Source organism: Ranitomeya variabilis, chromosome 2 (assembly GCF_051348905.1).
Source record: "Ranitomeya variabilis isolate aRanVar5 chromosome 2, aRanVar5.hap1, whole genome shotgun sequence".
Lineage (NCBI taxonomy): Eukaryota > Metazoa > Chordata > Amphibia > Anura > Dendrobatidae > Ranitomeya > Ranitomeya variabilis.
The window spans coordinates 461,458,721-461,485,934 of record NC_135233.1 but is presented as its reverse complement, the minus strand read 5'-3'; the positions used below and the strand labels follow the sequence as shown (position 1 = coordinate 461,485,934).

Genomic DNA, 27,214 nt, shown 5'->3' with positions numbered 1-27,214 from the left:
ATGGACGGCACCCCTACTCCCCCGGCCGATTCTGCTCTCCCGACCGATCCGGCTCCCCTGACCGATCCCGCTCCGGTGACCGCTCCTCACCCCAGCAGCAATAACCGCGCCTTTACGGTGGAACGGGTGGTACTCACCCCCGACGTGATGGGGAAGCTGGTACCTCCCCTACCGACCAAGATGGGGGAACCCATAGATGTGGGCCCAGATGGGGTGATCCTCCGGTGAGACACCCCCTGGAACGAGCCATATGGAGCTCCGGGGGAGAGCCTCACCCTTGCTGTGCTCACTTGGGAACAGTATAAACAATGTCTGATCCAACACTGGAAAAACCGAGACGAAACAGAACAATCTGATATGCCGAAGACGCAACGCAGGAACGACGTGGTAAAGCGGGGGACTGTGCTAGCCTTCCACCCGAAGAGGGGTTGGGGCTCCATACAGGAACCGGGACTGCCAACTGACGTCTTCGTTACTAGCTACAACGTAAAAACTCCCTGCTGCAGTCGAGATGGTGACCCATTGCAAAGGGGGGATCAGGTGACTTACACTCGCCGCCGGAACGCACAAGGATGGTGCGCTCGGAACGTCCACCGGTGTGAGCCTGAGGGAGCGTCACCTGTTGCCGTGACCCCGATTGATCCGGATTTGACAGATCTCGTTACTATCACCACCGTCCGCCTTGTAGCAGCAGCCGAGCTTGCAAGCAGGATTAGCCTTCAAATCCAGACACCGGCTGAAATGATGGCACCTGGGAGACCAACTACCAGCACAGGTGCTGCATCGGCCGGGAACCAAAAACCACCGTCTGCACCACAAGAGTAAGATCTTAAAACTCCGAATATGTAAATAGTTCTTCAAACTGTTTGTTTTCTGCTACTTTGCTGCTAAAACCCGTCTAGGGTTATTCTTAAAGGGATCCCTTTGTTGACCCGGGATCCCTATTGTTTTTGTTTGTTTTCTACGTTTTGCACAAGTTATCAAAGAACTGCTGAATCATGAACAATGCATGATACAAACTCCTTGTATATAGTTTGCACCTTCTTAAAGGTGATCTCTACTGGTTTTACATAAAAGACGGACTCTTTGCGAAGATACGGTTCTTGGAACCTGCACTGGAGTCCTTGCTGCATACGGACTTGCGGCTTGAGAAGTTGCACTACCTCGTAGAGACTTGGTCCCCTCTTAAAGGGGATGTTCACATCTTGCACTTATGAACAGTGTTGCCTTAAGATGGTTAGATGGCAATAATGCCTTGAAAAGAAAGTATTGATGATGTTGATATGTGAAAGTTAAATGTAACCAACTAGTTGATTGTAAGAAATGTTTAATAATGTGATAGAGAATGAGGACAGGAAGTGAACCCGTAGGGGTTAGTGGTGAGTCCTCTTAGGGGCCATATAGGGATGGCTCAGTGATCTTAAGCTGAAAGAAAAATGATATGTTCTATACTGTGTATAGTAGTGGAAGGACAGTAGGCTCGGGCGGAAAGGAGCGGTCCTGTAACAGAAAGGAGAGGCAGTAGGTCTGGAGCAGTTAGGACAGGCGGTCCTGCAGATTTAAAGAAGGAGAATGCATAAAAGTTGATTAGCCTTATAATGTGATTATAAGAAGGTCTTTAGTGGATTTAGCGAGTACGTCCTTAAAGGCAATGTTAAACTATTGTTCAAATTTTGCACTTAGTAGAATACCCGGTTGGGTAAGAGAAGTTATTTATAGTCTGTTATTGAAAGTATTTAACCATGTTTGTAACGTTCAAGAGTCCTCACCTCCCATAAAGGGAAGCACTGTTAAAAAGTTTACTTGTACTTGCATTTCCAAAATTGTATGTCTTTTTGCTGACATGTATTGTTGTTTTCTTCCCAGTCCCGGAGTACTGGATTTAACCGGGGGGGAGTGCAGCGCCCCAGAGTCCTGGTCGTTGCAGTACTGTGGCTCCGCCGCTAAGGGGGGCTATGGTACGTCTGATGGCACTGAAGGAGTTCATCTGACCAGGTATCACAGACACCAATACATTTCACAGTCGGGCCTCCAGGGGGAGCTAAGGGTACTATTCATTAGGCCACTCCTCACATACTGGTAAAACTGGGGGTCAGGCAGGAAGTGAGAGAAGAAAGCTGACTGGGTTGGAACCAGGCAACACTTTGTGGCAGAGGGTGTTGTGGGGGGAAGATTCGGTAGGGTCCCTGTCAGGTTTGGGACCCTGACAGTGGCCTGGCTACCAGAAAGAACGTCACGGGACCGTGCCTGCTTAGCATAGCGGCGGTGCCCAAAGAAAGGATCAGAAGCGAGATATATTGTGCTGAGTGAGAAACGAGATCAAAGCAACAAGGAGAATACCAGTAGGAGTCGTGCTGTAAGACCGAGGCAACATCCTACTGAGGCGCACAGCCGGCGGCCGGAACGCCGAGGAAGTATTTATATATCTAGCTCCGAGCCTACCCGTCATACGGGTGCGTCCCAACCATAACACCGGGAGGGACGGATTAGCAGAACATCATCTAATCGAGTTGTGAGGGAACACGAGAAACAGACACAACAGTTGTGGGGACTTTCCGTAAGCACAGCAGGGGAGGACCACAACACATAGCGCTAGCAGGAAGGCACAGATTTCCACCTGCAAGGAGAACTCTGGAGGTGTCATTGGACCGGCCGGACTTGCGCAGCCTGGTGAACCGTATTCCGGACTGAGGACCCAGAGACCTTCAGTAAAGAGGTAAAGAGACTGCACACCTGGTGTCCTAGTTATTTGACTGCGACCGGCACTACACTACCACCATCATCCACATCTATTACTGTACGCCCCTCAGCAGGGTCACGGACCGGGTCTAGCCACCGTGACAACCCCAGAGCAGAGACTCAGAGGCCCGGTACCGGGTACCCCTCGGCCCTGCGGCAGTGGGGGCGCTACATATGTCACGCAAAATACTTAAGTAATAAGTAACATTTCCCACATTTCTACTTTACATTAGCACACTTTTGGAACCAAATTTTTTTTTGTTAGGGAGTTATAAGGGTTAAAAGTTGACCAGAAATTTCTCATTTTTACAACACCATTTTTTTTTAGGGACCACATCTCATTTGAAGTCATTTTGAGGGGTCTATATGACAGAAAATACCCAAATGTGACACCATTCTAAAAACTGCACCCCTCAAGGTGCTCAAAACCACATTCAGGAAATGTATTAACCCTTCAGGTGTTTCACAGGAATTTTTGGAATGTTTAAATAAAAATGAACATTTAACTTTTTTTCACACAAAATTTATTTCAGCTCCAATTTGTTTTATTTTACCAAGGGTAACAGGAGAAAATGGACCCCAAAAGTTGTTGTACAATTTGTCCTGAGTACGCTGATACCCCATATGTGGGGGTAAACCACTGTTTGGGTGCATGGCAGAGCTCAGAAGGAAAGGAGCGCCATTTGACTTTTCAATGCAAAATTGACTGGAATTGACATGGGACGCCATGTTGCGTTTGGAGAGCCCCTGATGTGCCTAAACATTGAAACCCCCCACAAGTGACACCATTTTGGAAAGTAGACCCCCTAAGGAACTGATCTAGATGTGTGGTGAGCACTTTGACCCAACAAGTGCTTCACAGAAGTTTATAATGCAGAGCCGTAAAAATAAAAAATCATATTTTTTCACAAAAATGATCTTTTCGCCCCCATTTTTTTATTTTCCCAAGGGTAAGAGAAGAAATTAGACCACAAAAGTTGTTGTGCAATTTGTCCTGAGTACGACGATACCCCATATGTGGGGGTAAACCACTGTTTGGGCGCATAGCAGAGCTCGGAAGGGAAGGAGCGCTATTTTACTTTTCAATGCAAAATTGACTGGAATTAAGATGGGACGCCATGTTGCGTTTGGAGAGCCCCTGATGTTCCTAAACATTAAAAACCCCCACAAGTGACACCATTTTGGAAAGGAGACCCCCTAAGGAACTTATCTAGATGTGTTGTGAGAACTTTGAACCCCCAAGTGTTTCACTACAGTTTATAACGCAGAGCCGTGAAAATAAAAATTCCTCTTTTTTTTCACAGAGATGATTTTTTTAGCCCCCAGCTTTGTATTTTTACAAGGGTAACATAATAAATTGGACCCAAAAAGTTGTTGTCCAATTTGTCCTGAGTAAGTTGATACCCAATATGTGGGGGGGAACCACTGTTTGGGCGCATGGCAGAGCTCGGAAGGGAAGGAGCGCCATTTGGAATGCAGACTTAAATGGATTGGTCTGCAGGCGTCACGTTGCAGTTGCAGAGCCCCTGATGTACCCAAACAGTAGAAACCCCCCACAAGTGACCCCAAATTGGAAACTAGACCTCCCAAGGAACTTATCTAGATGTGTTGTGAGAACTTTGAACCCCCAAGTGTTTCACTACAGTTTATAACGCAGAGCCGTGAAAATAAAAATTCCTCTTTTTTTTCACAGAGATGATTTTTTAGCCCCCAGCTTTGTATTTTTACAAGGGTAACATAATAAATTGGACCCCAAAAGTTGTTGTCCAATTTGTCCTGTGTACGCTGATACCCCATATGTGGGGGTAAACCATTGTTTGGGCGCATGGCAGAGCTCGGAAGGGAAGGAGTGCCGTTTGGAATGCAGACTTAGATGGATTGGTCTGCAGGCGTCACGTTGCATTTGCAGAGCCCCTGATGTACCTAAACAGTAGAAACCCCCCACAAGTGACCCCATATTGGAAATTAGACCCCCCAAGGAACTTATCTAGATGTGTTGTGAAAACTTTGAACCCCCAAGTGTTTCACTACAGTTTACAACGCAGAGCCGTGAAAATAAAAAATCTTTTTTTTCCCACAAAACTTATTTTTTAGCCCCCAGTTTTGTATTTTCCCAAGGGTAACAGGAGAAATTGGACCCCAAAAGATGTTGTCCAATTTGTCCTGAGTACGCTGATATCCCATATGTTGGGGTAAACCCCTGTTTGGGTACACGGGAGAGCTCTGAAGGGAAGGAGCACTGTTTTACTTTTTCAACGCAGAATTGTCTGGAATTGAGATCGGATGCCATGTCCCGTTTGGAGAGCCCCTGATGTGCCTAAACAGTGGAAACCCCCCAATTATAACTGAAACCCTAACCCTAACCACACCCCTAACCCTAATCCCAACCCTATTCCCAACCGTAAATGTAATCCAAACCCTAACCCTAACTTTAGCCCCAACCCTAACTGTAGCCTTAACCCTAGCCCCAACCCTAGCCCTAACCCTAGCCCTAACCCTAGCAATAACCCTAACCCTAGCCCTAACCCTAGCCCTAACCCTAACCCTAGCAATAACCCTAGCCCTAACCCTAGCCCTAACCCTAGCAATAACCCTAGCAATAACCCTAGCCCTAGCCCTAACCCTAGCCCTAGCCCTAACCCTAGCCCTAACCCTAATGGAAAAATGGAAATAAATACATTTTTTTTAATTTTTTTATTTTTCCCTAACTAAGGGGGTGATGAAGGGGGGTTTGACTTTTATAGCGGGTTATTTAGCGGATTTTTATGATTCGCAGCCGTCACACACTGAAAGACGCTTTTTATTGCAAAAAATATTTTTTGCGTTACCACATTTTGAGAGCTATAATTTTTCCATATGTGAGTCCACAGAGTCATGTGAGGTCTTGTTTTTTGCGGGACGAGTTGACGTTTTTATTGGTAACATTTTCGGGCACATGACATTTTTTGATCACTTTTTATTCCGATTTTTGTCAGGCAGAATGACCAAAAACCAGCTATTCATGAATTTCTTTTGGGGAGGCGTTTATACCGTTCCGCGTTTGGTAAAATTGATAAAGCAGTTTTATTCATCGGGTCAGTACGATTACAGCGATATCTCATTTATATCATTTTTTTATGTTTTGGCACTTTTATACGATAAAAGCTATTTTATAGAAAAAATAATTATTTTGGTATCGCTTTATTCTCAGGACTATAACTTTTTTATTTTTTTGCTGATGATGCTGTATGGTGGCTCGTTTTTTGCGGGACAAGATGACATTTTCAGCGGTACCATGGTTATTTATATCTGTCTTTTTGATCGCGTGTTATTCCACTTTTTGTTCGGCGGTATGGTAATAAAGCGTCGTTTTTTGCCTCGTTTTTTTTTTTTTTCTCACGGTGTTTACTGAAGGGGTTAACTAGTGATATAGTTTTATAGGTTGGGTCGTTACGGACGCGGCGATACTAAATATGTGTACTTTTATTGTTTTGGTTTTTTTATTTAGATAAAGAAATGTATTTATGGGAATAATATATATATTTTTTTCTTTATTTAGGAATTTATTTTTTATTTATTTTTTTACACATGTGGAAAATTTTTTTTTTTACATTTTTACTTTGTCCCAGGGGGGGACATTACAGATCGGTGATCTGACAGTGTGCACAGCACTCTGTCAGATCGGCGATCTGCTGTGCAGGCCTGCTCTGAGCAGGCACTCGGTAAGCCACCTCCCTCCCTGCAGGACCCGGATGCCGCGGCCATCTTGGATCCGGGACCTGCGGCGAGGAGGGAGGTAGGAGACCCTCGGAGCAACGCGATCACATCGCGTTGCTGCGGGGGTCTCAGGGAAGCCCGCAGGGAGCCCCCTCCCTGCGCGATGCTTCCCTATACCGCCGGTACACCACGATCATGTTTGATCGCGGTGTGCCGGGGGTTAATGTGCCGGGGGCGGTCCGTGACCGCTCCTGGCACATAGTACCGGATGTCAGCTGCGATATGCAGCTGACACCCGGCCGCGATCGGCCGCGCTCCCCCCGTGAGCGCGGCCGATCGCGTATGACGTACTATCCCGTCGGTGGTCATACGGGCCCACCCCACCTCGACGGGATAGTACGTCAGATGTCAGAAAGGGGTTAAATTACCAGTCTCCTGTGAAGCGCAGCCACAAACAAGGCAGCACAAGCCCCTGTGCTCACATTATGAATGGGTCAATGCACTACAAAAGAACCCCTCAAGGATCTAGTCATTTAACGCATATCCATCAGTTTAATTTTTATTTCATAAATCAATAGTACTCATGACAATAAGGAACTTTTGTAATATATCTTATTACAGAAATCTGCTTCTTTCTCCTCCTGGACTGATTTTTCCTTTCCTTCATTTAATTTAATTTTCATTTCATTCAGTGAATACAGATTTTCCCATTACTGAGATAGGAGATGACAATTGGTGCTTAAAAATTCTATGGAGATGGGGAGGAGGTAGAGGAAGATAGACATTCTACTGCACGTTCTCCTGAAATGACAGTTAGGGTATGTGCACACGTCAGGATTTCTTGTAGAAATTTCCTGAAGAAAACCGGAAATTTTCTGCAAGAAATCCGCATTTTTTTTGCGCTTTTTTTCCCGTTTTTTTTTAGCATTTTGCAAGCGTAATTAGCTTGCAGAATGCTAAAGTTTTCCAAGCGATCTGTAGCATCGCTTGGAAAACTGATTGACAGGTTGGTCACACTTGTCAAACATAGTGTTTGACAAGTGTGACCTACTTTTTACTATAGATGCAGCCTATGCAGCATCAATAGTAAAAGAGAGAATGTTTAAAAATAATAAAAAAAATAAAAAAATGCACCTGCAGACAGCCGATCTCCTCAGCGGCTTCCGTTCCTATAGATGGTGTGTGTGTGCAGGACCTTCGATGACGTCACGGTCACGTGACCGCGACGTCATCGCGGTCATGTGACCGCGACGTCATCGCAGGTCCTTCACACACACACACCATCTATAGGAACGGAAGCGGAGGCATGCACTGATGAGAGGCGGGAAGACTACGGGGGCCATCGAAGGTGAGTATATGACTATTTTTTATTTTAATTCTTTTTTTTTTACCAATTATATGGTGCCCAGTCCGTGGAGGAGAGTCTCCTCTCCTCCACCCTGGGTACCAACCGCACATGATCTGCTTACTTCCCGCATGGTGTGCACAGCCCCATGCGGAAAGTAAGCAGATCAATGCATTCCTAGGTGTGCGGAATCCCCGCAATTCCGCAAATTTAATGAACATGTTGTTTTTTCCGCGATGGGATTTTTTCACGGAAAAAAATGCAACATTTGCACAAGAAATGCGGAATACACTGAAAATAATGGGAGGCATATGTAAGCTTTTTTTGCGTTTTTTTCCGCATTTTTATAGCGAAAAAAACGCAAAAAATACTGAACGTGTGCACATGGCCTTACAGTTCTCCATAGAACTTTATGAGCACCAACTGTCATCTTCTGTCTCAGTAATTGGAAAATGTGTAATCACTCAAGACATGTGAATTTAAAATGAAAGATCAGTCCAGGAAGAGAAAGATGCAGATCTCTCTAATATGGTTTATTAGAAAGCTATTTTTACATGTACTATTGAACAATATAAAATAATGAGTTACTCTTTAAATGCCACTTTCAGCTATTTACAGCAGCAGTTGGAACTAGCTCTGATTGCTGCTGCTGTCACTTGACATCATGGATGCTGGGAAGGGGTTAAGAAAGGTAGACTGGAGAAAGGCTCTCCACTGTCTCACTACTTTTACAGCTTTGTGAGACTTCCCGCCTCTGAGTTGGGAGATATCTTTTAAGTTGAGATCTCAGTGTAAGGGGCAGATTGTGAGTTTGCAGCTGGTTAACTCAAATATGATCTGTGCTGCTGTCTTCATGCTGAATGAAGTTATATTGGAAGTAATGGAAGAATCCTGTGTATTATGAAGCATCGGAAGGAGGAGATTAGAAACAGCAGCAACAAAAGGTGAAATGTGTCCTGTCTCCTCTTCATTGTAGTTATTCTTGGTGCTGTGTGTATGAAGAGACAGACTAAAGGTACCTTCACACTGAACAACTTAACAACGATAACGATAGCGATCCGTGACGTTGCAGCGCCCTGGATAGCGATATCGTTGTGTTTGACACGCAGCAGCGATCTGGATTCTGCTGTGACATCGCTGGTCGGAGCTAGAAGGCCAGCACCTTATTTCGTCGCTGGATCACCCGCTGACATCGCTGAGTCGGCGTGTGTGACGCCGATTCAGCGATGTCTTCACTGGTAACCAGGGTAAACATCGGGTTACTAAGCGCAGGGCCGCCCTTAGTAACCCGATATTTACCCTGGTTACCATTGTAAATGTAAAAAAACCCAAACACTACATACTTACATTCCGGTGTCTGTCGCGTCCCCCGGTGTCCGCTTCCCTGCACTGTGTCAGCGCCGGCCGGCCGTAAAGCAGAGCACAGCGGTGATGTCACCGCTCTGCTTTCCGGCGGCGCTTACACAGGATGCAGGAGTGCAGGGAAGCGGACGCCGGGGGACATGACAGGCACCGGAATGTGAGTATGTTTTTTGTTTTTTACATTTACACTGGTAACCAGGGTAAACATCGGGTTACTAAGCGCGGCCCTGCGCTTAGTAACCCAATGTTTACCCTGGTTACCCGGGGACTTCGGCATCGTTGGTCGCTGGAGAGCTGTCTGTGTGACAGCTCTCCAGCGACCACACGACGAAACAGCGATCCTGCAGCGACGCTTAAAGTGACGGTACCTTAAGATTAGCCCTTTATTAGCAGTTCTATAATCCTGTTGCTGATTAATCCTTTACAAGCAGCTATGTCCTCCTCCTATAGCTAGACTAAATAATACACAGGGATGTCTGATGGCTTAAAAAATATTGTGATGGGAGGTGAGGACAATTTTCATTTGATTTGTGTTTTGTGTCCATTTGGATGCATTGATGAACAATGTCACCGTGTTTATGTTTTGCTTTTGTCAAATTTATGAGAAAAATAGGCAAATCAATTTTCCTTTTAATATTTTATAGACCCACAACTCAAGAAAACATTGAAACAGGCGAATTGACGGGTTCACCATAAATCCTGCCAGATCTAAGTTCAAGGCTTCACCTACTATTCAGTTGCTGTGCAGAACCGGCTCCCCCTTCACAGATGGTATGGCCCAGAGTAGAAGTGGGTCGCACAAGTGAAGCCTATGTCTCAGTAAGGCCTCATTCACACATCAGTTTTTTTACCACGCAAGAAAAACAGACCAAGTTTTATCAGTGATTTTCCTCCATTTGCTTTTCGAAATAACTTTTAAAATAAATAAATGAAAAGCTTAACCCCTTTACCCCCAAGGGTGGTTTGCACATTAATGACGGGCAAATTTTTACAATTCTGACCACTGTCCCTTTATGAGGTTATAACTCTGGAACGCTTCAACGGATCCTGATGATTCTGCCACTGTTTTCTCGTGACATATTGTACTTCATGATAGTGGTAAAATTTCTTTGATATTACCTGCGTTTATTTGTGAAAAAAACGGAAATTTGGCGAAAATTTGGAAAATTTCGCAATTTTCCAAAATTGAATTTTTATACAATTAAATCACAGAGATATGTCACACAAAATACTTAATAAGTAACATTTCCCACATGTCTACTTTACATCAGCACAATTTTGGAACCAAAATTTTTTTTTTGTTAGGGAGTTATAACGGTTAAAATTTGACCAGCAATTTCTCATTTTTACAACACCATTTTTTTTTTAGGGACCACATCTCATTTGAAGTCATTTTGAAGGGTCTATATGATGGAAAATACCCAAGTGTGACACCATTCTGACAACTGCACCCCTCAAGGTGCTCAAAACCACATTCAAGAAGTTTATTAACCCTTCAGGTGTTTCACAGGAATTTTTGGAATGTTTAAATAAAAATGAACATTTAACTTTTTTACACAAATTTACTTCAGCTCCAATTTGTTTTATTTTACCAAGGGTAACAGGAGAAAATGGACCCCAAAAGTTGTTCAATTTGTACAGAGTACGCCGATACCCCATATGTGGGGGTAAACGACTGTTTGGGCGCATGGCAGAGCTTGAAAGGGAAGGAGCGCCATTTGACTTTTCAATGCAAAATTGACTGGAATTGAGATGGGACGCCATGTTGCGTTTGGAGAGCCCCTGATGTGCCTAAACATTGAAATCCCCCACAAGTGACACCATTTTGGAAAGTGGACCCCCTAAGGACCTTATCTAGATGTGTGGTGAGCACTTTGACCCACCAAGTGCTTCACAGAAGTTTATAATGCAGAGCCGTAAAAATAAAAAATCATATTTTTTCACAAAAATGATCTTTTCACCCCTAATTTTTTATTTTCCCAAGGGTAAGAGAAGAAATTGTACTCCAAAAGTTGTTGTACAATTTGTCCTGAGTACGCTGATACCTCATATGTGGGGGTAAACCACTGTTTGGGCGCATGGCAGAGCTCGGAAGGGAAGGAGCGCCATTTGACTTTTCAATGCAAAATTGACTGGAATTGAGATGGGACGCCATGTTGCGTTTGGAGAGCCACTGATGTGCCTAAACATTAAAACCCCCACAAGTGACACCATTTTGGAAAGTAGACCCCCTAAGGAACTCATCTAGATGTGTTGTGAGAGCTTTGAACCCCCAAGTGTTTCACTACAGTTTATAACGCAGAGCCGTGAAAATAAAAATTATTTTTTTTCCCCACAAAAATTATTTCTTAGCCCCCAGTTTTGTATTTTCCCAAGGGTATCAGTGTAAATTGAACCCCAAAAGTTGTTGTCCAATTTTTTCTGAGTACGATGATACCCAATGTGTGGGGGGGAACCACCGTTTGGGCGCATGGCAGAAGAAGCGCCGTTTGGAATGCAGACTTAGATGGATTGGTCTGCAGGCGTCACATTGCATTTGCAGAGCCACTGATGTAACTAAACAGTAGAAACCCCCCACAAGTGACCCCATATTGGAAACTAGACGCCCCAAGGAACTTATCTAGATGTGTTGTAAGAACTTTGAATCCCCAACGGTTTCACTACAGTTTATAACGCAGAGCCGTGAAAATAAAAAGCCCCCAGTTTTGTATTTTCCCAAGGGTAACAGGAGAAATTGGACCTCAAAAGTTGTTGTCCAATGTGTCCTGAGTACGCTGATACCCCATATGTTGGGGTAAACCCCTGTTTGTGCGCACGGGAGAGCTTGGAAGGGAAGGAACACTGTTTTACTTTTTCAACGCAGAATTGGCTGGAATTGCGATCGGACGCCATGTCACGTTTGGAGAGCCCCTGATGTGCCTGAACAGTGGAAACCCCCAATTCTAACTGAAACCCTAATCCAAACACACCCCTAACCCTAATCTCAACTGTAACCTCACCCCTAACCCTGACACACCCCTAACCCTAATCCCAACCGTAAAAATGTAATCCAAACCCTAACCCTAACTTTAGCCCCAACCCTAACTTTAGCCCCAACCCTAACTTTAGCCCCAACCCTAACCCTAACTGTAGCCCTAACCCTAGCCCTAACCCTAACCCTAATGGGAAAATGGAAATAAATACATTTTTTTATTTTTCGTAACTAAGGGGGTGATGTAGGGGGGTTTGATTTACTATTTATAGCACGTTTTCTAGCGGATTTTTGATTGGCAGCCGTCACACACTAAAAGACGCTTTTTATTGCAAAAAATGTTTTTTGCGTTACCACATTTTGAGAGCTATAATTTTTCCATATTTTGGTCCACAGAGTCATGTGAGGTTTTGTTTTTTGCGGGACGAGTTGACGTTTTTATTGGTAACATTTTCGGGCATATGACATTTTTTGATCGCTTTTTATTCCGATTTTTGTGAGTCAGAATGACCAAAAACCAGCTATTCATGAATTTCTTTTTTGGGGGGGCGTTTATACGGTTCCGCGTTTGGTAAAATGGATAAGCAGTTTTATTCTTCGGGTCAGTACGATTACAGCGATACCTCATTTATATCTTTTTTTATGTTTTGGCGCTTTTATACGATAAAAACTATTTTATAGAAAAAATAATTATTTTTGCATCGCTTTATTCTGAGGACTACAACTTTTTTATTTTTTTGCTGATGATGCTGTATGGCAGCTCGTTTTTTGCGGGACAAGATGACGTTTTCAGCGTTACCATGGTTATTTATTTCTTGTCTTTTTGATCGCATGTTATTCCACTTTTTGTTCGGCGGTATGATAATAAAGCGTTGTTTTTTGCCTCGTTTTTTTTTTTCCGGTGTTCACTGAAGGGGTTAACTAGTGGGACATTTTTATAGGGCGGGTCGTTACGGACGCGGCGATACTAAATATATGTACTTTTATCGTTTTTTTTTTATTATTTAGCTAAAGGAATGTATTTATTGGAACAATACATTTTTTTTTTTATTATTATTTATTTAGGTTTTTTTTTTTACACGTGATTTTTTTCTTTTTTTTTACTTTGCCCCGGGGGTGGGGCATCACAGTAAAGTGACAGATTGCCGATCTGACACTTTGCTATGCACTGTGTCAGATCAGCGATCTGACGTGCAAAGCAGGAAGGCTTTCCGGCGCCTGCTCTGAGCAGGCGCTGTGACGTCACCACCCTGCAGGACCCGGATGCAGCCCCGTGGCCATTTTGGATCTGGGGACGGCAGGGAGGAGACGCTCGGTACAAGGTGAGCACATCGCCTTGTACCGATTGTCTCAGGGAAGCCCACAGGGAGCCCCCTCCCTGCGCGATGCTTCCCTGTTTCGCCGGTACACTGCGATCATGTTTGATCGCAGTGTGCCGGGGGTTAATGTGCCAGGGGCGGTCCGTGACCGCTCCTGGCACATAGTGCCGGATGTCAGCTGTGATAGTCAGCTGACACCCGGCCGCGATCGGCCGCGCTCCCGTGAGCGCGGCTGATCGCGCTGGACGTACTATTCCGTCCTTGGGAATTAGGGCCCACCCCACATGGACGGAATAGTACGTCCAATGACCGAAAGGGGTTAAACATCAAACACACACATACTTATGGCCCCATAGACGATCCATATAGCATTGTGCCACATGTAGTGCTGCTGCTGCAATAAAAAAAAAATTACATACTCACCTCTCATCGCTGCCCGCTGCTCCTCAGCGTCCTGTCTCTCCGCACTGACTGTTCAGGCAGAGGGCGGTGCGCACACTAATACGTCATCGCGCCCTCTGACCTGCACAGTCACAGCAGAGGACGCAGAAGACGGAGCGGCGCCCGGCGGATGGAACGCGGACAGGTGAAAATGAAATACTCACCTGCTCCTGGCGCGGTCCCTGCCTGTCCCATGTCTCCGGGTGCCAGCAGCTTCTTCTTGTAGTGAGCGGTAACTGGTACCGCTCATTACAGGAATGAATATGCGGCTCCACCCCTATGGGAGTGGAGTTCATATTCATTACTTTAATGAGCGGTACCATGTGACCGCTGAATAGAGGAAGTTCTGCAGCACCGGAGACCATGGGACAGGCAGGGACAGCGCCAGGAGCAGGTGAGTATGCGACAGTCCTCTCTCCCCCTCACCCGCCGACCATGACTCGAGTATAAGCCGAGAGGGGCACTTTCAGCCCAAAAATTTGGGCTGAAAATCTCGGCTTATACTCGAGTATATATGGTAGATTGTGCACAGAAATCAGCCAATCAGTGATGTTGTCCTTGGTGGGATTTGAACCCAGGACCCCAGCATTGCAAGTATGCAGTACTAACCACTGAGCCACCGTGCTGCTCTGTGTTTATTTCACATGTTCTGAATGTTATGGAGATAATAAATATTTGGGACTGTATTATTTTGGATGTGTTCAGTAAAATAAAATGTGTTTTATGTAAAAGTGGTGTCAATACTTTTTTTATATGGTTTGATTTTATTTTTATACTTTTATTTAGTAAAAAAAGTCTGGTTCTGGCACAAAGAATGGTTAAAAAAGGAAAGGAGAGCATGATTGGAATGGGGAGAGGACAGTTGTCAATGTGTTTCGAGCTAAATGCTCTTAGTCTTGGACTAAGAGCGTTTATCTTGAAACGCGTTGACAACTGTCCCTCCTCCATCCCTTTCCAATCACCCCCTCCTCTCCTTTTTTTAACCATTCACCATGTTCTTCATCACCAGGTATCATTGTAATCATTATAACAGTGCCGACCTGACTGTCTGTAGGTTACTGTGCACAATCCTGCTGACAGGTTCCCTTTAAATAAAACAGGTCACCCACTCACATCTGATTTTCATCCCATTGCTTGAAAACACCAGACTCTAATTTCACCTTCTAAAAAATAACAAATAAATATATTTTTTTACTTTGATACTTTGTATTTACTTTTAGGACTTTTGTGAAAATCTGATGTAGTTTTTTGGTCAAATTTATAGAGAAATATGAAAAATTCTGGAGGGTTTTAAGCAATTTTATAAAAATATTGAAATTAAAATGCATCATAACTGCTATGTGTGAACTCAGCCTTATGCTTATATTGAGAGGCAAGAGACACCCAAATAACTGGGGGAGAGAACACACAACTACACAAAGAGTAGTAAATATTTACCTTGCATTTACTTGTATAGGAAGACATGTAACTGGTGGATAATACATATCCTATATCAGCAGTTCTAACCCTATGTGCTCAATAAAGACGTTTCCTGTATATGCATAATATATAACATGTCCTGCTGCCTGGCGAGCCCAAGTGTGCAATCTAAGCAATTCTAAATACGACATTCCATAGTAGAGTATGAGCACGGCCACACATAGAGCAATCCTCCAAGACTGCATTCATTTCATCATTTTAGAGGAATTATTGCATGTCGCTCGTGCCATGTGTCAACATTCTTCACCTTCATGGACATTTTTTGTTCCAATGCATGTATTTGGGGCTAAAAATGATTTTTGCAAATGGTTTTTATTAAAAATTTGGCACCATTCCACTTTCACGGACTCTTAGCCTCCCTGCACATTCAATGTTGTTGATAAATGAGCTGAGAAGTCCAGAAAAAAGAGATAAAAGAGTTAACAAAAATCCCCATCAGACTGAGCTGGCTGATGGATTCCAGGTGTTATAGTTATTTTTTATGGCTTGCTTTTATTATCATTTAAGACAATTTATATCTCAGCTAAATAACTTTGTTTTTTTTATTTTGCATCACATTTTTTTTTTTTTTAAATAACTAGACTGTAGGTTTTGTTAATTTGGGGGAATTGTTTTAGACATTTCCTGGTTTCATAAATGTAGCTGTAGGGTGCAGAACCCTTATATGCTTGCTATTGATCTGATGACTTTATGCCCTTTCATGGTGCTACCGTTATTCTCCCCTAAACTCCCACAACACTGCGGACAGCAATAGACAGTTCAACACAGCGGCTATAGAAGGAATATGGCAAAACTTTTCATGAAGCCTAATAGCCAATATTATTTGCAGCTCAAACTTCAAGCATTTGTGTAAAAAATACATTGATTCACAGAAAATGTTTTCTTTGATTGGACTCCCTCAGTTTCCCAGTTTTCGTTATGTAGACAAAGGCACCATGAAGATTTTTTTAGAGACCCAATTTCACGCCCATTTTTTCCAGCACCCTCACCACCTTTTACTCATTTCTATACCAACTCCCCATCCATAATGCCCCCTTTAGGCCCTACACAGTAATAATGCCCCCCTTTAGGCCCTACAGAGTAATAATGCCCCTTTAGGCCCTACACAGTAATAATGCCCCCGTCACGGATCCCTCTCCTTGCTGCCACTAATTCGTCACGTACCTGCTCTCAGCATGTGACTTGGGGTTGTGCCTGCAAGGGTAACTCTCCCCACTCTTAGTCCTGAATTCAACCTCTGTCCTATGCTGTGATGGGAGCATAAATCTCACACCGACCCAGGCCACACACCCACTCATACAGTCCCGGACTATTACTAATACTGTCTACCACTCATAAGGCTCACACAGTTTAGGCCAAGGATTCTTTAAAACGTTCAAGGTACAACTTGTTAAAGTTTTATGCTTTAATACAAAAAGGTTTAGTGCTTACAGTAAGAAAAAGGTCTATAAATATGATAATAAAAAGACATACAGGTATGCAAAACAGTATAAACTAAACAGGAGAAAACTTACAGAAATAGCTAACTTGTAGTCCGCTTTCTGCTCCTTGGGGGGGGGGGGGGTGAATATGGAATTGGTGGAACACATCAGCATCTCAGGCTGCCCTCACATGTTAACCTTTTAGAACTGGTGCACTCCTCGCAAGGATACCAATTCTTTAGAACAGGGAATAATTGCTTAAACCATGCACTAATGCTCCAATAGAAATCATTCTATCCCACCGCTGCCACCAATTGTCATGGATCCCTCTCTCCTTGCTGTCACTAATTTGTCACGTACCCGCTCTCAGCACGTGACTTGGGGTTGTGCCTGCAAGGGTTAATCTATCTCCCCACTCTCAGTCCAGCATTCAACCTCTGTCCTATGCAGTAAAGGGAGCATAAATCACACACCGACTCAGGCCACACACCCGCTCATACACGCTGCTACCACTCACCGAACACACGGATGCTGAGTCCCGGAAATACTACTACTGTCTGCCACTCATAAGGCTATCATACAGTTTAAGGCTATGGATTCTTTAGAACATACGAGGTTCAACTTGTTAAAGTTTTATGCTTCAAAAAGGTTCAGTGCTTACAGTAAGAAAAAGCTATAAAAATATGATAATAAAAAGACATACAGGTATGCAAAACAGTATAAAATAAACAGGAGAAAACTTACAAAAATAGCTAACTTGGTAGTCTGCTTTCTGCTCCCTGAGGGTAGGATGAATATAGACTGGATCACAGCAGCTTCCCAGGCTGCCCTCACATGAGAACACGATTCTATGTATACATGCCTAATTTATAGATTTACTCTGGAGGTCAGACTTCCAGACCAGCCCCTCAGGCCAACACCATAACTGTTTGGTTTTGTTTGGACCGTGGCCGCTCCCCCAATGAAGACACCATTTGCTCCGAGACTCCCTGTGTAAAAGTTCCCACAGATAGACAGTGTCAGGCTGCAATTGACATCTCTCTTCCAAAGAGTTAGGAGGTGTCAAATGTTCCCTTTCTTCTTGGTTCCCAGCACGACCCCCTGGTGAGATTGGGGACAGAAGTCTCCTGTCTCAGGAAAATACATATTAACACCTGGTTGAGACATACAGCCCTCAGGACAGATGTTACATTATTACTAGTCACACAATAAACCCATACATAGTTCACTGTATATATATATATATATATATATATATATATATATATACACATATTTCACCACATCCACTTTAGGCCCTACACAGTAATAATGCCCCCTTACAGTAGCAGTGTTCCCCTTTGATTCCTCATACAGTAGTCTGCTTCCTGCAGCGCAGTAGCAGCTATCGGTGTATATAGAGGTGATCAGATAGCTGCTATTGGACAGGTGGCGCCATCTTGGAGATTTCTTTTTTCTTCTCTAGCAAGATGGCGCCGCCTGTCCAATAGCAGCTATCAGCGATCACCTCTATATACACGATAGATGCTACTGCGCAGGTGCGGCGGGCGCCATTTTCAAATTTATATTTTTTTAATATCAGGAGAACCTGAAACATATTAATTATATACACAGTACACATGCGCTTATGCAGCAGCGCAGGAGCCACGGCTAGTGCCGGCCTGCAGAAGGGGTTTTCTTTTCACTATGTACATATATTCATTATATAAACTAGGGGGCAGGTCAGTGCGGGATCAGTGACCTGTCAGCAGTCTACATTATGAATATATAATCAGAGCACCACATGAAGACCCCCACGAGCTACCCTGGAGCACGAGCATATCATTAACACAAAACTGAAAATAAAGCTTAAACAACCACAAGACGGGTTTCATCACCAGGTATCATTGTAATCAGTATAATTGCGCCAACCTGACACTATCTGTAGGTTACTGAGCACAATCCTGCCGACAGGTTCACTTTGACCTTATCTTTTGTATAGAAGCATCTAATGAGCATGTGCAAAGCTCATTGTAAAGGGAAGAAGAGCAGGTGAGCTGTGACATCGCCTATTGTGATTGGTGGATCCTGTGTTATCAGCTGTGTAAGTATCTGGTTAGGGGACTGTGATCCATGGTGGAAGTGATCTGGTTGGGGTGCGATAAGCTGAAGTGGAGGTGATCTGGGTCGAGGGCTTTAACCCCTTTCTGCCAGCGAGAAAAAAAATCAAAACGCCAAAATTACGTTTTTTTGGTCTCTGCAACATTGCATTAAAATGCAACAACGGGCGATCAAAAGAACTTATCTGCACCAAAATGGTATCATTAAAAACGTCAGCTCGGCACGCAAAAAATAAGCCCTCACCTGACCCAAGATCAGGAAAATTGGAGAAGCTACGGGTATCGGAAAATTGCACAATAATTTTTTTTTTGTAGCAAAGTTTGGAATTTTTTTTACCACTTAAATAATAGAGAACCTAGACATGTTTGGTGACTATGAACTCGTAGTGACCTGGAGAATCATAATATCAGGTCAGTTTTAGCATTTAGTGAATCTAGAAAAAAAAGCCAAACAAAAAACAAGTATGGGATTGCACTTTTTTTGCAATTTCACGACACTTGGAATTTTTTTCCCGTTTTCTAGTACACGGCATGCTAAAACCAATGATGTTGTTCAAAAGTACAACTCGTCCCGCAAAAAATAAGCCCTCACATGGCCATATTGACAGAAAAACAAAAAAGTTATGGCTCTGGGAAGGAGGGGAGCGAAAAACTAAAACTAAAAAAGCTCTGGGGTTAAGGGGTTAATCTGCGGTGGAGGAGATCTGACTGAGGGCTGTGATTTGTGGTGGAGGTGATCTGTTTGGGGGCTGTAATCTGTGGTTTAGGTGAGTTGGTTGTGGGGGTGATCTGTGGTGGAGATAATCTGGACAGGTTAGGTAACGTTCACATTTGCATTGTTGGGCGCAGCGTCGTCGACGGATACCGACGCATGCGTCATGCGCCCCTATCTTTAACATGGGGGACGCATGGACATGCGCCGGTATGCGTTGTCAAGCGTTTTGTGTCGCATGCGTCATTTGGGCGCAACAGTCAGGGCGCAGCCGACGCTACATGATGCACTTTTTTCTGCAGCAAATTTCATGTTAACGTCGAACGCATGCGTCACAAAACGCTGCGTTGTGTATGCGTTATGTCGACGACGCTGCGCCCAACAACGCAAATGTGAACGTAGCCTTACTGGATCTGTGGTGGAGGTTATCTGATTGTGAAGAGGGGTGATTTTTCGTGAAGATGATCTGGATGGGTTACCGTGATCTGTGGTGGAGGTGATCTGGATGGGGGGCTGTGATCTTGTGGTGGAGGTGATTTGGATGGGGGGCTGTGATCTGTGGTGGAGATGATCTGGATTGGGGGGCTGTAACCTGTATGGGGGGGCTGTGATATGTGGTGGAGGTGATCTGGATGGGGGGCTGTGACCTGTATGGGGGGGCTGTGATATGTGGTGGGTGATTTGGATGGGGGGCTGTGATCTGTGATGGAGGTGATTTGGATGGGGGGCTGTGATCTGTGGTGGAGGTGACCTGGATGGGGGGCTGTGACCTGGATGGAGGGCTGTGATCTGTGGTGGAGGTGACCTGGATGGGGGGCTGTGACCTGTATGGGGGGGCTGTGATCTGTGGTGGAGGTGATTTGGATGGGGGGCTGTGATCTGTGGTGGAGGTGATCTGGATGGGGGGCTGTGACCTGTATGGGGGGGCTGTGATCTGTGGTGGAGGTGATTTGGATGGGGGGCTGTGATTTGGATGGGGGGCTGTGATCTGTGGTGGAGGTGATCTGGATGGGGGGCTGTGACCTGTATGGGGGGCTGTGATCTGTGGTGGAGGTGATTTGGATGGGGGGCTGTGATCTGGACGGGGGGCTGTGATTTGGATGGGGGGCTGTGATCTGTGGTGGAGGTGATTTGGATGGGGGGCTGTGACCTGTATGGGGGGCTGTGATCTGTGGTGGAGGTGATTTGGATGGGGGGCTGTGATCTGGACGGGGGGCTGTGATTTGGATGGGGGGCTGTGATCTGTGGTGGAGGTGATCTGGATGGGGGGCTGTGACCTGTATGGGGGGGCTGTGATCTGTGGTGGAGGTGATTTGGATGGGGGGCTGTGATCTGTGGTGGAGATGATCTGGATTGGGGGGCTGTGACCTGTATGGGGGGGCTGTGATATGTGGTGGAGGTGATCTGGATGGGGGGCTGTGACCTGTATGGGGGGGCTGTGATATGTGGTGGAGGTGATTTGGATGGGGGGCTGTGATCTGTGATGGAGGTGATTTGGATGGGGGGCTGTGATCTGTGGTGGAGGTGACCTGGATGGGGGCTGTGATCTGTGGTGGAGGTGACCTGGATGGGGGGCTGTGACCTGGATGGAGGGCTGTGATCTGTGGTGGAGGTGACCTGGATGGGGGGCTGTGACCTGTATGGGGGGGCTGTGATCTGTGGTGGAGGTGATTTGGATGGGGGGCTGTGATCTGTGGTGGAGATGATCTGGATTGGGGGGCTGTGACCTGTATGGGGGGGCTGTGATATGTGGTGGAGGTGATCTGGATGGGGGGCTGTGATCTGTGATGGAGGTGATTTGGATGGGGGGCTGTGATCTGTGGTGGAGGTGACCTGGATGGGGGCTGTGATCTGTGGTGGAGGTGACCTGGATGGGGGGCTGTGACCTGGATGGAGGGCTGTGATCTGTGGTGGAGGTGACCTGGATGGGGGGCTGTGACCTGTATGGGGGGGCTGTGATCTGTGGTGGAGGTGATTTGGATGGGGGGCTGTGATCTGTGGTGGAGGTGATCTGGATGGGGGGCTGTGACCTGTATGGGGGGCTGTGATCTGTGGTGGAGGTGATTTGGATGGGGGGCTGTGATCTGGATGGGGGGGCTGTGATTTGGATGGGGGGCTGTGACCTGGATGGGGGGCTGTGATCTGTGGTGGAGGTGATCTGGATGGGGGGCTGTGACCTGTATGGGGGGGCTGTGATCTGTGGTGGAGGTGATTTGGATGGGGGGCTGTGATCTGTGGTGGAGGTGATCTGGATGGGGGGCTGTGACCTGTATGGGGGGCTGTGATCTGTGGTGGAGGTGATTTGGATGGGGGGCTGTGATCTGGATGGGGGGGCTGTGATTTGGATGGGGGGCTGTGACCTGGATGGGGGGCTGTGATCTGTGGTGGTGATTTGGATGGGGGGCTGTGATCTGTGGTGAAGGTGACCTGGATGGGGGGCTGTGATCTTGGGTGGATTGCTGGGATTTGTAGTGGCTCACTCTCCACCTCAGCCAGTCAGTGTGCTCGGCCCCGTCACTCTCGGCTCCTCTCTCCACATTCAGCTGTTTCTCTCCACAGAACTTGAACTGCTTCCAAATTCCTCCGGCCCCCGCCCGCCCTCCTGTGCTGCAGTGGAGGGCCGGGCCTGCGGCTGTCGTGCCTCCTCACACTGGCACCAGGACGGGCTGATCCCGGGCAGCAGGACGCGCCGCACACCGGACTGTGTACAAGGTGAGATCCGGGCAGCGCGGGGTGTAAGGAGGACGCGGCCGCAGTGTGTGGGGAAGCGCGGGCGTCAGTCATATCGCAGGTGATGGCTGCCCTGGATGTCGCGATAAACTTTCTGCAGGGGAGTGGTCGGTGCAGGCGGTGATGCGGTGCACAGCTCTGAAGGTCGGGGAAAGTTTCCCGGGAGAAGTGCTGAGTATCCCGCCCGATGCCGGAGCCCGCTGGACCTCCACGCACGTCTCCACCTCATGGCCTCTGTGGACGAGCCAAACATTGGGGAATGAGCGGAGCAGATGTTTGGGGGGGATTATTTTTAGTCTGTCCTAAAGGGGCTTTCCACTCTAACAAATGTGGTCCACAAACTCCTTTATGCATATAAACATATAACAAACGCCCTCTCCACCTCCAGTGCCGCTTTTTAGTCCTAGTTCCCATCTCTGTGTTTTGGCTGCAGAGGTGACATCACAGGTAACGGCGCACGTCACCGCTGCAGCCAATCACTGATCTCCGTGGTTCATGCTATCTCTATCATTAGAGCCACTGAGCTGAGTGAGTGACTGCAGCGGTGATGTGTTTTTGGGAACAAGTTTTATTAGCTGAGTGATTGGCTGCAGCGGTGATGTGTTTGGGGACGAGTTTTGTTAAAGTGGAAAACCCCTTTAAAAATCGTCATTATCGTCAGCGCCTTTTCCGGTTCGGTGATGTGCTGACATGCACTGGAGTCATAGTAACCAACATTCCATGCATAGAATGTTCTTCCGCCAGTAGACAACCGCTGATTGGCTGCACAAAACGATTGTTGGGCATTTAATCTCGTGATTGGCCGTTTGAAGAGTCTCCGCCTCTGATACCGTTCTTTCTCAGCCCACATTTGTCACACGTTTACTGTATGATAGTTGTATATTTGTATTATCTTTCTTGTGTTTGTGTTTTCTGTTTGTTTGACTATAAAGTAAACATCAAACTTTTATAGCATTTACTAGATGGTGGCCCGATTCTAACGCATCGGGTATTCTAGAATATGTATGTAGTTTATTTATGAAGTTTTCAGAATAATGCAATGAATACACAGGATTCGGCCGGCCACGACCAATTAGCGAAGCGTGGTTCAAATTCCGCACCAATTCGCGGGCAGACTGCGACTGTCGCTGATTGGTCACGCCCGGGCGTGACCAATCAGTGAAGCCAGGGCCGGCTCCAGGTTTTTGAGGGCCCCGGGCGAAAGAGTCTCAGTGGGCCCCCGTCTTTAACACATACCACGATTCATGATGCACAGTTACATGAGAGAAATATAGCACAGCCCACGTAGTATATAACACAGCCCACCTAGTATATAACACAGCCCACGTAGTATATAACACAGCCCACGTAGCGTGTAACACAGCCCATGTAGTGTATAACAGAGCCCACGTAGTATATAACACAGCCCACGTAGTATATAGCACAGCCCACGTAGTATATAGCACAGCCCACGTAGTATATAGCACAGCCACGTAGTATATAGCACAGCCACGTAGTATATAGCACAGCGCACATAGTATATAGCACAGCGCACATAGTATATAGCACAGCCCACATAGTATGTAGCACAGAGATGTAGTATATAACACAGTGCACGCAGTATATAACACAGCCCACGTAGTATATAGCAATGTGGGCACCATATCCCTGTTAAAAAAAAGAATTAAAATAAAAAATAGTTATATACTCACCTTCCGTTGGCCCCCGGATCCAGCCCAGGTGTTTACCGATGCTCCTCGTGACGCTTCGGTCCTAAGAGTGCATTGCGGTCTCGCGAGATGATGACGTAGCGGTCTCGCGAGACCTCTACATCATCATCATCTCACGAGACCGCAATGCATGGACCGGACCATCGCGAGGAGCGGGAAAGGCCTGGACTGGATCCGGGTCCGATGGAAGGCGAGTATATAATGATTTTTTAATTTTTTTTTAAATTATTTTTAACATTAGATCTTTTTACTATTGATGCTGCATAGACAGCATCAATAGTAAAAAGTTGGTCACACAGGGTTAATAGCTGCGGTAACGGAGTGCGTTACACCGCGGCATAACGCGATCCGTTAACGCTGCCATTAACCCTGTGTGAGCGCTGACTGGAGGGGCGTATGGAGGGGGCACTGACGGCAGGGGAGTAGGGAGCGGCCATTTCGCTGCCGCACTGTGCCCGTCGCTGATTGGTCATGGCTATTTGACCGCGACCAATCAGCGACTTGGGATTTTCATGACAGAAAGACAGACAGAAAGATGGAAGTGACCCTTAGACAATTATATAGTAGATTTTCTGTTACACCTGACATCAACATTCTATCCTTATTTTTCACGGCTAGAATTAGCACCTGTTATAGTCTATGAGGCTGTTCATAAATCCCTGTTTTTTGTGTACCGAGTGTCAGCAAAAAAAAACAAAACAGACGTCCATTTTTTTATCTAAGTCATAAATCAAAATTCCACATTCAAGTCTATGGATGTTTGGAAACCTCGGACAGTAAACTGACGGCATCAGTGCGTCATCCTAGTGACTGCTAGGAGAAACGTGAGAAATCTCCATCAGTTGTTTTTTTTTCTTTTTTTTGTGCACAATAAAATTCATGAATCTCCTATGGAAAAAACGGACACCCTGACCCAATACTGATGGAAATCAAGGCGTTTGGTTTGTTGTTTTCACACATGAAAGAAAACAATTAGTGATACACACTCAATACGTTTTTTGGCATTTTTGATATGTATTTTCCCAGAACAATAACATTGTTATTATTTTTATTGACAATGTAACTATATGAGGACTTGTTTTTTGCAGGACAAGTTTTCGTCAATACCATTTTGGGATACAAGCTACTTTTTGATCATTCTTCACTCCGTCTTTTTTTTTTTTCTTAACAAAACATCAACATTTCTGCCATTATTTTTTTAATCTAGAGAGTTCACATTGTGGAAAATATAACATGATAGTTTTAAAGTTTTGTTATTGATAAGGTGGAATCAAATATGTGTCAATTTTTATTTATTAATTTTTTTTTAAAGCACTATACATTTGTGGGGGAGGGGGCTGCTTTTCTTTCTTTTTTTTTTTTCCTTTAAGGCTACGTTCCCACAATGAGCTTTTGGTGAGTTAATGATATTGCAGATTTTCTGCACCCATTAATCTGGCCAGCTTCAGAGAAGCACTTGCAAGCTCTTTGGCAAACAGCTTGTAGGTGCTGCTCTCCTTACCTAGGAGACTGTCAATTCTCAGAGGTGGCTGCTAACCTAATCATAGAGTAGTGAACAATACAGGGAATTAAAATTCTCTCCGTACTTGAGAACGGAGACGATTTTCTCATAACTAGTAAATTGCAAATTTGCTTGCTCTCTCCAAGAAGTTTGCAATCTTATTTGGTCATAAAGTAGAAAAAAAACTTTAAAAATTTTTTTTCCGATGTATATAAATTATTTTGTGTTGCCATTTCTACAGTCTAGAAGATGCAGAGCACTTACAATCTATTTCCTAGCAAGCTTGTAAGCGCTGCACTGAAGCCGGCCGCTTTTGCTGGAGTGGATTGTTAGCTTCTAATCCCACTTCTTCTTATCACCACTCGTTTCTGATGATGCCTCACGTGGCATCATTGGGAGTGTGAACAGTCCAGCCAAGTAGTGCGGCGATCCTCCTGGCCTGAACTGTCACTCAAGAAGGAGTTCCCATTCTCACAAGTAACCAGAAAGTTGGCTGGCTAGGGAGCGGCGCACTCCTGAAAAGAAAAAAATAGAACAATCCTTTAATCTTTATTTACTAAACCGAAAAGTTTAATACATATTTTTTAAAGGGAAGCAGACAGTAGGTTCATGCTGCCCGAACTATATAAATAGGACGAGACCCCTATGGAAGCAGGGCAGGGAAAAGCTGCTTGGGACCAACTTCTGACTAGTCATCTGAGATGTATAGTTTTTGGCCGGTTTTCTCAGAAATGGCGCGGTGTTTGAGTAAAACATTCAAATTGTCACTTCAGAGAGGAAGAGGACTAGAACTCTCATGCCATCTAGTCTAGTCTAGTCTAGTCTTGTTCTAGTCCTCTTCCTCTCTCAAGAGACAATTTACTTATTTCCCAGAGGAGCATTGCAAGGCTTAAAAGTATGCTCAGCTTGGCATGTCAGGCATAGCATGTCATGTCCATGTCATAACATGGATCCCAGAGTAAAATGATACAATGCTGCAATAATGTAATGTCTTTCTTATTCATGCCAAAGTTGCACATTTCTTTTTTGAAACCGGAAATATTTTAACATTTTCCATGCGCTCCACTTCCAGCTTTCATGTCAGGCAGGCAGTATGGGGGGGTAAAGGGGTACAGCCAAGCTGGCAGGGCTGTGAGAAGAGCTGCAATTGTGCTTGTAATCCAACTCAGTTCAGCTCTACTTTGCCTCACCCACACTGACTGCAGGGAGATGGAAGCCAGAAATGTTTGTAATCACACTCCACTCAGTTTTATCCTGCACAGTAGCTGAAAGAATGGCTGCCTGCTATTAATGTCTTAGGCTACTTTCACACTTCCGTCTTCCAAATCTGCACAGGATCCGTCAAGACGTTGAAATGACGGATCCTGTGCAGATTGTGGAAAACGTGGGCACGGGGCCCGTGTTTCTGACGGACCCGTCGAGGCTATTTGCACCTGTTGTGTATGTGTGTTCGCAGCGGTTTTCCGCTGCGAAAACACATACACAACACAAACCAGGTTAAAAAAAAATAAAAAAATCACAGTATTCTCACCTACCGGCGTCCCGCGCAGCGATGCTCCCGGCAGCTAGCGTTCCTAGTACTACATTGCGAAATCTCGCGAGAAGTCGTGGTCTCGCGAGACCGCGACTTCTCGTGAGATTTCGCAATGTATTACTATGAACGCTAGCTGCCCGGAGCATCGCTGCGCGG

The 27,214-nt window shown here is 45.3% G+C and overlaps 2 protein-coding genes across 5 annotated transcripts in view; both read left to right on the top strand.

The window, feature by feature from the left end:
* Window positions 1-15,429, top strand: part of LOC143806687 (uncharacterized) — a 43,188-nt gene extending 27,759 nt beyond the window's left edge. The window contains exons 7-8 of one of the 2 annotated variants that reach the window (XR_013221537.1): window positions 9,787-14,018; window positions 14,268-15,429. Coding sequence is in view for 1 of the 2 variants with exons in the window: in XM_077287489.1 (XP_077143604.1) it covers window positions 9,787-9,838 (52 nt within the window). In the remaining variant the exon portion in view is untranslated. Of the gene's footprint in view, window positions 1-9,786; window positions 14,045-14,267 lie in introns of those variants that run through there. The other variant, XM_077287489.1, reaches the window with a different exon arrangement.
* Window positions 15,430-21,990: 6,561 nt separating this feature from the next.
* The window catches only part of LOC143806686 (transmembrane protein 272-like), a 36,439-nt gene continuing 31,215 nt past the window's right edge, over window positions 21,991-27,214 (top strand). Inside the window, exon 1 of one of the 3 annotated variants that reach the window (XM_077287486.1) lies at window positions 21,991-22,296. The gene's annotated coding sequence lies outside the window, so the exon portion shown is untranslated. Of the gene's footprint in view, window positions 22,376-27,214 lie in introns of all 3 variants that reach the window. The other 2 variants (XM_077287488.1, XM_077287487.1) reach the window with 2 other exon arrangements.